The sequence below is a fragment of the Juglans microcarpa x Juglans regia genome, chromosome 6D (assembly GCF_004785595.1).
Source record: "Juglans microcarpa x Juglans regia isolate MS1-56 chromosome 6D, Jm3101_v1.0, whole genome shotgun sequence".
Taxonomy (NCBI): domain Eukaryota; kingdom Viridiplantae; phylum Streptophyta; class Magnoliopsida; order Fagales; family Juglandaceae; genus Juglans; species Juglans microcarpa x Juglans regia.
The window spans coordinates 12,330,536-12,346,000 of record NC_054604.1 but is presented as its reverse complement, the minus strand read 5'-3'; the positions used below and the strand labels follow the sequence as shown (position 1 = coordinate 12,346,000).

Here is a 15,465-nt window from a genome sequence, read left to right as displayed (position 1 = left end):
ATAAAACAGATTGGATAAGAGTTATCAACCAAAACATGATAAGTCATAAGAACAACACCATTTCATATTTGAAGAAAGAAAATATTTTATCAACAAAAACATGTTAAACACAGCACCATTTCATATTTGAAGCAAGAACATAAACATAAAATAGATTGGATAAGATTTATCAACTAAAACATGTTAAACAAAACACCATTTTATACTTGAAGCAAGACAATAAACATAGAACAGATTGGATAAGATTTATCAAGCAAGACGTGATAAACACAACACCATTTCATATTTGAGGCAAGACCATAAATACATAACAAATTGGATAAGACCTATCAACGAAAACATGATAAATACAACACCATTACATACTTGAAGCAAGAACATCAACATAGAATAGACTAGATAAGATTTATCAACCAAAACATGATAAACACAACCCCATTTTACATTTGGAGCAAGAACATATTCACATAATAGATTGAATAAGATTTATCAACCAAAACATGATAAATACAACACCATTTCATACTTGAAGCAAGAACCTAAACACAGAATAAATTAGATAAGATTTATCAACCAAAACATGATAAACACAACACCATTTCATACTTGAAGCAAGAACAAAATCATAGAATAGATAGGGTAAGATTTATCAACCAAAACATATTAAACAAAACACCATTTCATACTTGAAGCAAGACAATAAACATAGAACAAATTGGATAAGATTTATCAAGCAAAACACCATTTCATACTTGAAGAAAGAAAATATTTTATCAACCAAAACATGTTAAACACAACACCATTTTATACTTGAAGCAAAAACATAAACATAAACATATTTGATAATATTTATCAACCAAAACATGTTAAACAAAACACCATTTTATACTTGAAGCAAGACAATAAACATAGGACAGATTGGATAAGATTTATCAAGCAAAACGTGATAAACACAACACCATTTCATACTTGAAGCAAGAGCCATATAGGATTAGATGAATCAACCAAAACATGTTAAACAAAACATCTTTAAATACTTGGAGCAAGAACATAAAGCAAGAACCAAAGCAAGGAGGAATACGTTAAACTCACTACACCGTGGACTGGAAATTTTGCTTCAAGCACAGTTCTGTAAATTCCTTCTTCAGAAGGTTTTTCCCTCAAAATGTTCAGTATGAATAATATAAAGCTCGAAATAGATAATATAGTTCAAGTGCAGTGTGAAAACGAGGTTAATCATCCTCCTCTTTCCTAGAAAGGTGGAGATTTTCTCTCTACTGTTCTCTGAACGTAGAGGCTCTTTCTTGGACTTTGTCTGAAGAGAGTTTCTGCTGTGTGTTCCCCCAAAGCAAGGTAAAGAGTTACGTTATGGCTGAAAATTTATCTAACCTTTACGAAGGTTTGAAACTTACAGAAGAAGAGAAGGAGGAAGTCCTCATTCCAAATGAGGAAGTTCTAACTTCTATAGCAAAAAGTAGGAATTGTTTGGCTGCCCTTATTGTTGCGGAGAAAGAAATGAACAGAGGAGCCTTTCGGAATACCATGAGTAAAGCTTGGAAAGTAGGCGGTTAGGTTTCTTTCAAACACCTTGGTATCAACAGGTTCTTGATTGAGCTTAAGAATCATGTGGAGAAGGAGAGTATACTCTTGGGAAGACCCTGGTCTTTTGACAGGGCCTTGGTTTGCTTATTTGATTGTGAAGGTTTCATGGCTCCAAAAGACATTGAGTTTAAGGTGGAACCATTTTGGATACAGTTACACGACCTGCCTTTTGTAGGAATGAACAAAACCATGGGTGAAAAGGTGGGAGCAGCTGCGGGAACTGTTATATCAGTTGACGTGGATGCTAGTGGTATGGCTTGGGGTCATTTTCTTAGAGTTAGAGTTTTACTCGATATTTGTAAGCCTCTCATTTGGAGCAGATTTATCAATATGGGAGGAAAACGCTTTTGGATTCCTTTTAAGTATGAGAGGCTTCCCTTATTTTGTTTTCAGTGTGGTGCCATTAAACATACTAGCTTGTCTTGCTCAATACCTCCTCTAGGGTGTAATGTAAGTGAAGGATCAATATCTCAGTTCGGTACCTGGTTGAGAGCTAGCACACAGCTGAGGAACTCTCCAATCTTCAGCAAGAAGGATGGTGATTACGAAAACACATGGAGTTAGCGCCAAAACAAAAGTGAAGGAAGCAGATATGAAGATGATGGGATGGGACAAAACGTCACTAGCAAACCCAAAGTAGGCGTTGAACAAGCTGACCTTGGGAGTTCTGACAGCCACCAACTTCTGAGACCTTTAAACGAAAAGGGCAACTGGTGCAGAACAAAAGACCAATCTGACCCTTCTATCCAGGTAAACTCTGATAGCTTTGAGACTTCCCACTTGGCTGATATGCATCCTAGGGACACTTTGGTTTCAAAAGGTGTCATATCAAACCTGGAACCCTCCCTGTATCACACTGATCAAGACACATCGATCCCTACTAGAGACTTGGTTCAGGGTAGCTCACCTTCTCAGAACTCACCCACTAAAACTGCTGCTGGTATTGCTAATAAAAGAAAGTGGAAGAGAAGGGCTCGAGAGTTGGGGCCTAGAGGAAACCATAGTCCAACTGACATGGTTATGTGTGAGTCTAGTGACCCTAAATCAAGGAAAAGGCTTGGTGCAGAATCTTATGGGATTATCATGACAAGAAAGAGAGCCAAACAAGCTCAGTTGGCAGTGGCTGGTTTCCAGCCCTGCCAATCCCCATGAAACACTTAGCATGGAACTACCGAGGGCTTGGGAACCCTTGGACAGTTCGTGAGCTTCACCTGATGGTGAAGGAAAAGTGCCCGGATGTTGTGTTCCTAAGTGAAACAAAATGTAGAAGGAAAAGAATAGAACTTACCCGAGACAAACTAAGTTTTGACCACTGCTTTTCTGTTGACAGTATTGGAAGAAGTGGGGGTATTGCCATATTTTGGAAAAGAGAAATAGAAGCTGAACTAGATTCCTACTCTCATAACCACATCTCTATTTCAGCTTCTTCTAACATCCCAAGCAAGAAATGGACCGTAACAGGTTTCTATGGACAACCTACTACTGCTAAAAGAAGTGCTAGCTGGGATCTTCTTAGGCTTATTCATTCCAGAACTCATAATCCCTGGTAGTGCATGGGGGATTTTAATGAGATCATGTTCCAAGATGAGTACTTTGGCTCTAACACCCGCCCCTTTAAGCAAATGGAAGAATTTAGACTGGCCTTATTAGACTGTGGACTTATGGATATTGGCTTTGGAGGGTCAAAGTTTACTTGGAGTAATAAAAGGGAGGGCTCTGAATTCACTAAATGTCGTTTGGATAGAGCCCTAGTCAATGATGAATGGCATAACCTTTTTTTTATTCTAATTAGGTCTTAGTCCTTCCAGGACAATGTTCAGATCACAATCCCTTGTTTATTAATTGCTTAAACTCTGCCCAAGTAGAGGCCCCTAAGCATAAGAGTTTTAGATATGAAGTTGCATGGGGTAAAAGAGAAGGATGCACTGAACTCATTAAAGCTACTTGGTTACAGAAACCCCCTCAGGCCTCCAAGCTTGATTTTACTCGAGAAGGATTGAATGTATGCAGGGATAAGCTCAAGATTTGGAGCAAGGAGGCTTTTAGACAGCAGAAAAGGCTCCTTAACCAGAAGAGATAACAACTTAGATTATTACAAGAGTCCAATTCTGGCCAGTTTAGTAGTCAAATCAATGCACTTCAGAGTGAGATAGATGGTTATCTTGAAGAAGAAGAGCTGAAATGGAGACAAAGAGCTAAACAAAGATGGCTTAAGGATGGAGACAAGAACACTAAATACTTTCATAAGTGTGCTACTCAAAGGAAACAGGTGAACATAATTAAACAAATCAAAAGTGAAAATGGGAGTGTGACTTTCAATAAGGAAGAGATTGCAAGGACCTTTCAAGACTATTATCAAAACCTATTCTCCTCTTCTAACCCAAGCAATATCGAGGCTGCCTTGAACTCCTTCCCTCCCTCAGTCACTACAGAAATGAACTGCTCCCTTGCTGGCCCTTTTTCTGAACATGAAGTTGTAAATGCTATTAAGGACATGAACCCCCTTGGATCACCTGGCCCAGATGGATTCCCAGCTGCTTTCTACCATCAACATTGGTCCACAATAGGCAAGGAAGTGACAACAGTAGTCTTAGAAGTTCTAAACACTAGAAAGGGTTTTGAAGAAATCAATCAAACATTTATTTCTCTAATCCCCAAGAAGAAGTGCCCACAATCTGTTCTAGATTACAGACCTATTAGTCTCTGCAATGTCTTCTATAAGATCATCTCTAAAGTAATTGCCAACAGACTCAAGCTCATTTTGCCTAACCTCATTTCCCTCACCCAAAGTGCATTTGTTTTAGAAAGACTGATCTCAGATAATGTTATTGTTGCATATGAGCTGCTGCATTCCATGCAAACAAGGTTAAAAGGGAAGCATAATGGCTTTATGGCCCTTAAGCTTGATATGAGCAAAGCATATGATCTAGTGGAATGGGACTTTTTAAGTAAAATAATGAGGAAAATGGGCTTTGAGAGTGAATGGTTAGATCTGGTGTTGCAGTGTGTTACCACTGTCAATTATTCTGTTCTTGTTAATGGAATACCCCAAGAAACTTTCACCCCTTCCAGAGGCATTAGGGAAGGAGATCCCCTTTCTCCCTACCTATTCATCATTTGTTCTGAATTCCTCAGTCATAGTCTAAATCAAGCTGAGATGCAGGGAGTTTTTTCTGGAATCCCAGCTGCTCGAGGCTCTTTTCATGTGATCCATCTTTTCTTCGCAGATGACAGCTTGGTTTTTTGCAGATCAAACCCAGATGAATGGTGTAGACTACAACAAGTATTAAGTAGCTATGAACAGGTATCGCGCCAGAGGCTTAATCTTGAAAAAACTTCAATCTTTTTCAGTAGGAACACCAAACTTGAGGTCCAACAAGCCATTCTACAACAATCAGGAATCAAAGCTTCAGGATCCTTTGATAAATATCTGGGGTTACCATCCTATGTGGGCAGGAATAGAACTAAGGCTTTTCACTCAATACTTGACAGGGTCAAAGCTAAGATGGTTAATTGGAAGAGTAATCTGTTGTCTCAAGCTGGGAAGGAGATCCTTCTTAAATCTGTATTGCAGTCAATCCCTACTTATAGCAAGGGGATCTTTAAACTTCCCAAAACTATTCTTAGAAGCCTCAACCAGCTTTTGCAATCTTTCTGGTGGGGTCAAAGCAATCATAGATCTAAAATCTATTGGTTGAGCTGGCAAACTTTAGGGAAATCCAAACAGAAGGGGGGGCTTGGGATTTAGGGACTTTGAACATTTTAACTTAGCATTACTGGCTAAACAAGGTTGGAGGATCATTCAAAACCCTCTATCACTTGCAGCTCAGGTTCTCAAAGCCAAATATTTCCCTACCTCGGACTTTTTATCAGCCAAATTAAGACCTCATGATTCATATGTGTGGAAGAGTTTCCTACTAGCCAGACCAGTACTTAAGGCAGGTTTGATATGGAAAGTTGGTGATGGGAGAAAAATCAAAATTTGGCAGGATCAATGGCTTCCATGCCCATCTACATTTAGAGTGCAATCTCCTGTCCACATTTTAGAGGCTGAAGCTCAAGTTGCTAATCTCATCAACCCAGTCACCATGCAATGGGATCTATCTCTCATTTATGACATATTCACAACCTCTGAGGCAAAATTAATTAGCCAGATCCCCATTAGTCCATGCAGGAGCCAAGACATGCTGACCTGGAGATGCTCAAGCAATGGAAAGTTTTCTGTAAGGAGTGCCTATCACCTTCAAGGCTCACTTAAAGAGGATAGAGTGGGGCAATCTTCAACTCAGAATCCCAATTCGAGATTCTAGAACAAAGTATGGGGTATCCGAGCACCTCAAGCCACTAAATCCTTTCTTTGGAGAGCTGCTTGTGAGTCTCTTGCCACTAAGCTGAATCTGCACAAAAGAAAAATTGTAGATTCACCCCTCTGTCCAATTTGCTCTCTTAAACCAGAATCAGTCACTCATGCCATCTGGTCCTGTGGTGCTTCAATGGATGTATGGTCTATGAGCTCAAAAAGAATTCAGAAATCAAGTTTACTTGAAGGATCATTTAAAGATACTCTAACCTCCATAATGGATCACTTATCTCCTCTGGAGATCATTGAATTTGCTGTCACTGCAAAAGCTATTTGGTTTAGAAGGAATACCTGGCTCTTTGACCAGCAATTCTAACCCCCTTCTCAAGTATCAAAGCTGGTCCAAGCAAAGATGGCTTCCATCAAGTTATGGCTGGAGAATGGGACAAAACAGAAGGAAATCCAAGCACCTAAAAACAACAGGTGGATTGCTCCTCCATTAGATGTATTCAAAGTTAATTGGGATGCTGCCATTGATAAAGGCAACTCGAGGTTGGGGATTGGTGTGATGGTTAGGAACTCAGAAGGAGCTGTTATGGCATCATTGTGTTCATCGATGGACTTGTTCCCGAATCCACTTCTTGGTGAGGCTGTAGCAGCTCGAAGGGCTTCTTCGTTTTGTGCAGAATTGGGATTACAACATATTATTCTTGAAGGTGACTCTCTATCTGTGGTGAAGGCTATTCAACACAAAGAGGATAGTTGGAGTGATACTGGTCTTGTTATTAGAGACATTAAGGTCATGCTATCCAAGTTTCTTTCCTGGTCTGTTCTACATGTCCATAGGGAAGTTAATGTAATTGCACATCATTTGGCAAAGTTTGCTCTTAGTTGCCAAGATGATTGTATACTTATTGAGGACTATCCTCCTTGTATCCAGCACTTGTTTTGATGAATGAATTAGCTTATTTTTTTAAAAAAAAAAGTGCAGTGTGAAAACAATAGCAAGATCAAGATAGGAAAAGAGCCAAAAGCCCATATGATGCCATTAAAAATAAAAGATCCATTTTCATAGAATAGATTGGAGTAATAGACAGAGACAGTCACAAAAGCATGCATATATCATATATGTTGTGATGTTGATATATGGCAGAACATTGTCACACTGTCACACCACTTCGGTGTACAGATCTTACTAACATGAATCATATGATTAGATCAACAATACTAGAATTTAGAAAGAGTTAGGAGAGAACCAGAGGTTCGAAAATACTCAGATAACTATATAAGTGGATCCAAAGGTCTAAATCTCCCAATTGGAAAATAACCTGGCTAATCAACTAATGGATGGACGAAACATATAAATAGAGAACCATGAACCACGAAAACAGGGATTCAATTAGTTGGGAGTCATAAATGCAAGTATTTAATGACCCATCTGTAAAGGCCCGACTGCCATCTCTGAGATTGAGATTACAGTCATAGCTTCCTGAAGATTTGGCCGCCGGCTCCATCTGCTAGGGTTTCTTGTGGTCGTAGCTGGTATCACAAGATTCACAATAGAAGCCTCTCGGATTCTTGAATCTTGACGGCTGCAAGTCTTCAAGAATCAAGAATCAAGCCTTGATTTAAGGTTTCATTCCATGGAAATTAAGAGGTAAGCGATGAAGTGTAGGAGGCTAGGGTTTCATGAATCGCGATGGCTAAGAGAATAAGTGAGGAAGTGTGACTATGTGAAACGGCCGAAAGATAGAAGGAGAAATGAGATGTGACTTACGAGTAAGCGGGGCCGGCTAGGGCTGTAAATTATGAATCAATGGCTCAGATTTGGATATAAAGATTTAAGGGCTAAGATAACTACAAATGTCACACATGCAGCTCTCTAACACACTTATAATTTATATGTAACACATTGCACATGTTATATGCTATAAAACTAGATTAAAATGTAACATACGTTATATACAATGAGATTATATGTATTATATACTATAATATATATTTATACTGTATACAATAATACATATATATGTTTGTAACATTGTCTAACTTTATATTTTATCAAACATTATAATTTATTACTCATAATATAATATTATAGTTATATTATATACTTTAGTCTATAATACTATTATACTAATATGATAACGGGTTGGTGTAATTTGAAAATTTATGATGTTATATATTATGTAAGACTATACTACTAATAAATTAATAATACTATATATTTATTAACAAACCTACATATGAATTTACTATAATACTAATACTAATATGATATGTTAATATTATCCATCATCATACATAGTAATATATGTGACGACCAAGATTTTCTAGGCTTTTGTGTAATTTTTTTAAGAGTCCATGAGAGTTTCGGCGTTGTAGGAAATTAGTGTTTTGAAGCCCAATGCAATTAGGGCTCATGCCCAACTTGAGATATATGCATGGTGTTTGACATCCAATGAGGTTAAGAATAGGACTTGATGAATTTAGATGGAAATAAGGGAAGGGAGGTGGAAAGGAGCAAGAACAAGGAGGGAAGAAGGCTACACGCCTAATGGCTTCTAGAAGAGAAGCTTGTGTAAGAAACCCTTGAGATGGTCGGCAAGGGCAAGATCTTTGTACCAAAAGAGGACCAATCACGTGCTTGTCCAAAAGTATGGTGAAAAGAAGATCTCCTAGGGAAGAGAAGATCTCCTAGGGAAGAGAAAGGGGTTCGGCAGCCCATGCACTTACACACACACACACACTTTTCACATGCCACTTGGCACTCATGCACACATTTAAGAGGTTGAAGAGGATTTGAGTGGACAAATGACCTTTTAGCCACTAGATACATTAAACCAAGACATGAAATGAAGGGCAATTGAGGAAGGTGAATTTGGTTTTGGAAGAGGGAGGCGCCACATGGCATCCATGCATGAGCTTGTTTCATGCAAAAGGCTTCTTGAAATGTCTGTAAAAGGGGACAAACCGAAAACTCTAGGACCTTTGGCCATTTTATGCTTCTCATGTGATTTTTGGTCACTACACAATTCCTCCCAAGTTTTCCATCATTTTTCTCACCATCCAAACACTTTCCACCATACCTTTTCCTCATTCAAACATCACTTGTAAGCTAAGCAAAGCTAGGAGATATTTTCTAGAGGAGATACTAGAAGGTATGAAGCAACATTTCCCTTACTACACACACACACGCACGAATTGAAGGGAGATGAAGTTTCAGTTTATGTCAAGTTCATCTAGAACTTATACTCTCACTCACACACACTTGAGCTAGATGGATTTAGCTTGTATTTTGAAAGATTACTCCACATGAACCACGCCTACACTCACATGGCTAGATTAGGGTTTTTTCTTCAAGGAAGATAATGTAACCCTACTTGTCTTAAAGCTCTAAAAAGAAAACAAGGTGTTTTGAGGAAAGTGGGTCACGACACTAGTGAGTTGTAGCTAGGGTTTCTATTGGAAGGCAAGTTTCGGATTCAAGTGGGAAGGGTCCGAAAACTTGGGATTTTTCTTGGAAAGAAAATGGTGTAAGAAGCACTATATATGAACACATGGGTTTGGGTTTTCTTGAGCAATGATCCTAACTAGTATTACATGGGATTTTCAACTTGCTTGCTTTAAACACATTCGGATTTTTGTAAGCACACCTCTAACTTGTAGTTGGATATTTTATGCATATGGCTTGTGAACTTGTTGGTTGATTCGGTTTTGTATGATTGTTTGGGACTTGATGTTCTTCCATGTGTTATGAACTACTTTTGTTATGGTTATTTTAAAGTACGATTGAAATGGTTTAAGGAAGATGTGTATGATATGACAAAGAGAGAGAATGCCATGCTAGGGTTCGGTTTTTTCAATGTTTGTTTATACATGAATGGTTGTCACTCAAATGTTTTAGTATGAGACTAAACTCATAAAAATATTGTCCATGATCATAAGGAATGGTTTTGGCCACCCATGAGAAATTCTTTATTAAAGGGTTTTGTTCAATGCATTAGAAGATTCTAAGTTCATGAAAATTGTTTGAAATGCATGTTTACTAAGATAAGAGGTTTCGGCCAACTCTATGGATGAAGCAGGATCATTGGTGCCTTAAGATTGATGTGATACAAATGATGTTTGGTTAGGTAAGGGCTTTATGTGTTTTGGCCCTTACATGATGATGATTGGAATGTATGCCTTTGATTGATATGCATGCCTTCGAGTAAGTGTAAGGGAACATGTTCACATGTTCTAATATTTTCAAACCGTAACGCGATATGTGTTTCATGAATGAATGTTTTATGGTTATTATGATAAATGTTTTATGGTTATTATGATAAAGCATTTCGGCATCTCATGGTTATGACGAAGCATTTTGGCATTTCATGTGTCTCATGAAAGTTCTAAGGTCCATTGTCATGTCACATGCATTGGGATTGTAAAAACCCTTTTTGAAAGGAAAAAAATCTTTTTAAAATGTAAAATTTTCATCATGACCCCAAATGCTGGAATGGGGGAATGTCCTAGTGGAACTTCTTTGTCCTCTCAGGAGTGTTTAAAATGGAGGGATACCCTTGGGTCGACAAAGTACTATCGGCGGATCTCGAATGGTACCTAAAAGAAAAGGATACTGGAGCGGGATTGTACCTAAAGCTAGTGGGTGCACCTACGGTAAAGGCGAAATGCGAGCTGCCGTATATGAAAGTCAAGACATAGTCACCTTGGTCAAAGTGGCCAATGGTTGATGTGGTAACTAGCGGAGAACACACAGTGCATAGGGGAGTCGTAAGGTATCTAATGTTATGTTATGTTATGATATGTTATAAGTCAAGAAACGCCACGAGCTACTAATTATGAAATGAAGAAAGCACGTTTTCAAAAGTCAAAGTTATGAAATGTCATGTTTTTATACAAAGTCTTTGAAAGCTCAAGAGCATATGTATAAGTTCATGTCCATGCAACTTGAGACCCTTGAGTGTGGATGGAATCAGTGAAATAATTGAGGACGAGTTCACTGTGGAGGCTCGCCTCAATCCACCCTAGAGTTGCTTAAGGTGTCAGCACAACGACTCAAAAATATAGTAGCTTTTATTAATGTGTCCGATGTTGGTATTTCGTCACTGGACCCTTAGAAGATGTTGAGGTTCAAGCAGGATATGAGTTTTGTGTCAAGGCATTTAGAACAAACTAAGAACTCTGCCATAGAGGCTAAGGAAGTAGCCACGAAATTGGGTTTGGATATAGAAGTTTGTCCATCTAGGGGAATATTCTTAAGTCTGCTTGAGGATAGAACTCTGGTTCTAACCACTTTTAGGAAAGGATTGTCTGTTTAAGTTTTTAAATGTTTGGTCCCGTGTTTTGAGAGTTCTTTAGAAACTCATATAAACTATGATGACTACTTTTGGAATTATGCAAAAGTATTGGGATCTTATGTTTCAGTACCATAACTAATATTTCCTTTAAATTGACTTAAGTTGACTTTCCGCTGCAATTTACTGCATATTGTTAGTTATCAGTAGGTTCATTGCATCTTATCTGTTATGTACGAGGGACAGGTAACCCTGGTGTTACATGTCCCGATGTTTCAGTTTACATAAAATCTCAAGCGAGGGCTGGGGGCACCACAATATATACTAATATGTTATACTAATAAACCACCATCTTTCTTTCATAGTAATATTAGTATATTAGTATATCATACACCACCATACATTAGTAAGAGTATATGAAATTATGAATGTATCATCTTTCTAACACCACTAATATATTAACATACCTATACTATCACTAATATTATTTAGTATACTATCTTTCTAACATACATATACTAATATGAAGATATATATATATATATATATATATATAATATGGACCATTTGGTGTAATTTGTAAATTTATAATGTCATATATTTATTGGACTCATGTATTCATCATAACTTATAGTTCTATAAGACTAGAAGAAAATATTATAAATTTATAAATAGTATATGTAGTGGACTATAAGTCTATATACATAATTATGTATATTGTATTATATATGTATAAATATATACAAGTCGAGCTTCATACGCGTTTGCTTATGAACATTAATCGAGCTGGCTGAGCTTTATACGAGTTTGTATCATTTAATAATCAAGCATATTTCTATGTTTGTGAACGGTCCATTAAATATCCGATTTGAGTCAAACTTGAGTTTAATCGAGTTGAGTTCGAGCTACCTGTCGAGTAGCTTGTTCAATTTATAGCCCTACTGGCGGGAAGGGTACCAGCTTTGAACATATTTGTATCTAGGTCTATGGATAAATGTCGTCCTTTCTTTAGGGTCCTACATAAAGTGCAACCATGGAACGACGAGTGTGACCATGCATTCTAGGAGTTGAAATGGGCCCTATCCAACCTATCATTTTTAAACCAGCCCAAGCCAAGTACTTAGTAGTATCACTCCACACCTTATCCATGACCCTGGATAAAAAGGAAGGGGTAGCCCAAATGGTGGTATGCTACACCAATCGCACACTACAAGACCCATAAGCTCGGTAAGCATGAATGGAGATCCTGGTGTTCGCCTTAGTGATAGCCACCCAAAGATTGCAACCTTACTTCTAGGCCTATCCCATTAAGGTACTCATAGAGCACCCCTTTAGGAAGATACTGCAAAAGTCTGATAGTTCAGGTAAACTTGTCAACTGGTCGATCGAGCTTAGTGAGCTTGACATCGACTACATTCCAAGGGGTGCGATGAAAGGTTAGGTTTTCGCAGACTTTATCACCAAGTTTAGTGGCTTTCCTTAGTAGGTGGTAGCCACCCCTCATTGGAAAACAGTGGCAGGTCTTCGTCGATAGTTCCTCTTCCTGTGCCCCGGGGGGGGGGGGGGGGTGAGGGAATAGGGGTCCACATAATTGACGAAGCGTGGCAAGAACACCATTACATGGAAAAAATCATGTTCACCAACAACGAAGTTGAGTATGAAGCACTAATAGTAGGGCTTTCTATTGCAAAAGCATTGATGGCTACCGAGGTTGAAATAAAGGCCGATTCCCAAGTGGTCGTTAACCAAGTAGTGAGAGCGTATGTTGCCAAAGGCGAAAGGTTGAAGAGGTATCTAAACCGAGTCTGGAGAGTCACAACCGATTCTCATACTTCAATATTATGCAAATACCCAGATGAGGCAATTTTGTAGCAGACAGACTGGCAAGAGCAGCATCGGGAATGGATGAGTCCACCCAACCATGGGAAGTGGAGAAGAGAGTAATTGAGGTCTCGTCAATCAGGGAGTAGGTTAATGGAGTGGAGCTCAAAGAGCCTAATTGGGCTAGGGAGATACAGAAGTACTTGGATACAGGGGAACTCCCAGTCGACAAAGAGGAGGTGAGAAAAGTCAAAGGAGGGCAGCGCCGTTCACTAATGTGGACGAGATACTCTACAGGCAGGGCTTTGCCACCCCACTACTAAGATGGATCTCACCCCAAGAAGTCCAATATATCCTAGCAGAAACACACAAATGAGTATGAGGGATCACTCCAGAGGAAAGCCCTTAGCCAGAAAAGTCATAAGGGCGGGATACTACTGACCTACTGCCCTCAGGGACGCCAAGGAGTTCATGAAAAAAATGCTAGTTGCTTTGAAAAAGGTCGTAAACATAGATGATAAAACATTTATAATTTCATGGATAGAAAGGGGGTGGGGGAGATTACATAGTATGCATGAACTGAAATCCCATAAGATCGTCACACAACATTTAATCCCCATTCATCGGCACTGTTGTAGAAGCTAACCTACCTCACTACCTCATGGCAGCCCTACATTGCTCCTCTCTTTGTGTTCTCTAATGTTTCCTTGAAGATGGAAGGCTCTCAGGTGCTTACGATCTCAAAAGTTGGTTTTTGCCTTACGCATTTTATATCATCGACGTGTTAGGTGTCCTTCTGACTTCGTATGTGACTGAATAGGAGCCCTTTAGCTTTGATTGTCTCACTGTAGGATGACATAGACAGACTAGCCTGCAGGGCATGGTCCAATCCCCAGTTTATCCCTGAATAAGGGTTTCCCACATGGCATCAGACCAGACCTCTCGGTTCAGACGATATTATTTGTCGAGCCGTAATATTTCAACAAACCCACTTCGGATGTGACTCTTCATATGGAGCAGGCTACTATGGAGTGAATTAAATTAAACAAGAGGCATTTTCAGAAGGTAATAAGGGACTTATTTTATACAGATGCTTTGGTGTGGGGTAGGGAGTTTCTTGGCTAGAGGCACTCAGCATGGAATGGGTTGTATCCATGGTGGAGGAGCAATAAAGCTTACTTTGTTTTGGTTGTTAATTGGCAAAACTATGTCATCTGTGTTGAATAGTGGCTTTGCAGGTGGTGCTGCTTGCAATCCTTTTCAAGGGTGTCGTCACAGCTACTGCTATGCAGGGAGGTTTAGGGTTTAATAGATCATGCACAACTCCGAACCCTAAACCCCCTTGGTTTAATAAATCGTAGTGCGTCTGTGACAGATGTTTTGGCGTGGTTTTCTTTTTGATCTGGAACTATGTTTCTTCTCTCTCATTATGATCGTCAGTTGAGGGATGCATCTCTTTTACGCTGAACTAGATTTTGTTGGGTCATGAGACCTATTATTTTGAGAATGATAAATCTTGATCCAATAGATGGTGCTAAACTGTTGATACATTTCTCCTTTGTACCAAAGTCCAACAACATGGTTGAATAGCCCATGTTCATGACTTGGGCATTGATACGGCTTTCAATTGCTAATATATGAAATAAATGATAAATAAAGTGTATAAACTATAAATAAAGAGAGAGACAAAGATATTTAAGTGATTTGGTATAGAAGCCTATGTCCATGGGTTGTTTGGGGGCGTCATTCACTATATTAGGTGATTTTACAGCTTTTCATGACCTCTCGTAGCTCTCAATATGATAGAGAAAATATGATTGAGGAGAGGGATCAAAAGGAAGTTTTTGTTGTAGAAATGTGGAGGGGAGAGCCAATAATCATCCCCCTTGATTTGTAGGGATTCCCATATTTTATAGATGTCTCTTAATTTCATTTTTTGGAGTAGTTAAGTCCTACTTGTCTTATATCATTTTTGTCCGTCAACTTTCCTTATCTTTATCTCTTTATTTTATTCCAGGCAATGTAGTTCCAATAGGTTGGATCGATCTTAGTGCATTTCATATCTAACATATAGTATTTCTTTCCAAAGATTATGAATCCGACATTTCAACCATAGAAATTTGTGTTTCCAAAAACAACATATGGATTTCCGGTGAAATATCACTTTTTACTTAAAACCTTCAAAATAGGGTTTTAAATTTCTCTGTCTACATGCGATAGAACTTTATCACATTTAAGGTACGTGCTATGACGTAGAAGGCATATTTTGATCATGCAGAGATTTGGTGCCTAATTACATGTCATAAGATAGCCTCTAAAGAAAAATTTGAATATATTGAAATATGGCATATTATCAATTGTATGCTTTTATAAAGTCATTCCACGGGCAAAGCAGAATTCCCACATGCCGACTCCTTTGGTTGTCTTACGTACAATCCACAT

General features: G+C 38.6%; 1 protein-coding gene across 1 annotated transcript; it reads left to right on the top strand.

Annotated features, from left to right (window-relative positions):
• The first annotated feature begins 6,314 nt into the window (after window positions 1-6,314).
• Window positions 6,315-6,854, top strand: LOC121235384. The gene has a single exon (XM_041131732.1). It carries the CDS (start codon window positions 6,315-6,317, stop codon window positions 6,852-6,854), a length of 540 nt encoding a protein of 179 aa, XP_040987666.1.
• The last annotated feature ends 8,611 nt before the right edge of the window (window positions 6,855-15,465 follow it).

Coding starts and splice junctions, on each gene's coding strand:
- LOC121235384 (XM_041131732.1), top strand. CDS start 6,315: ATGGCTTCCATCAAGTTATGGCTGGAGAATGGGACAAAACAGAAGGAA.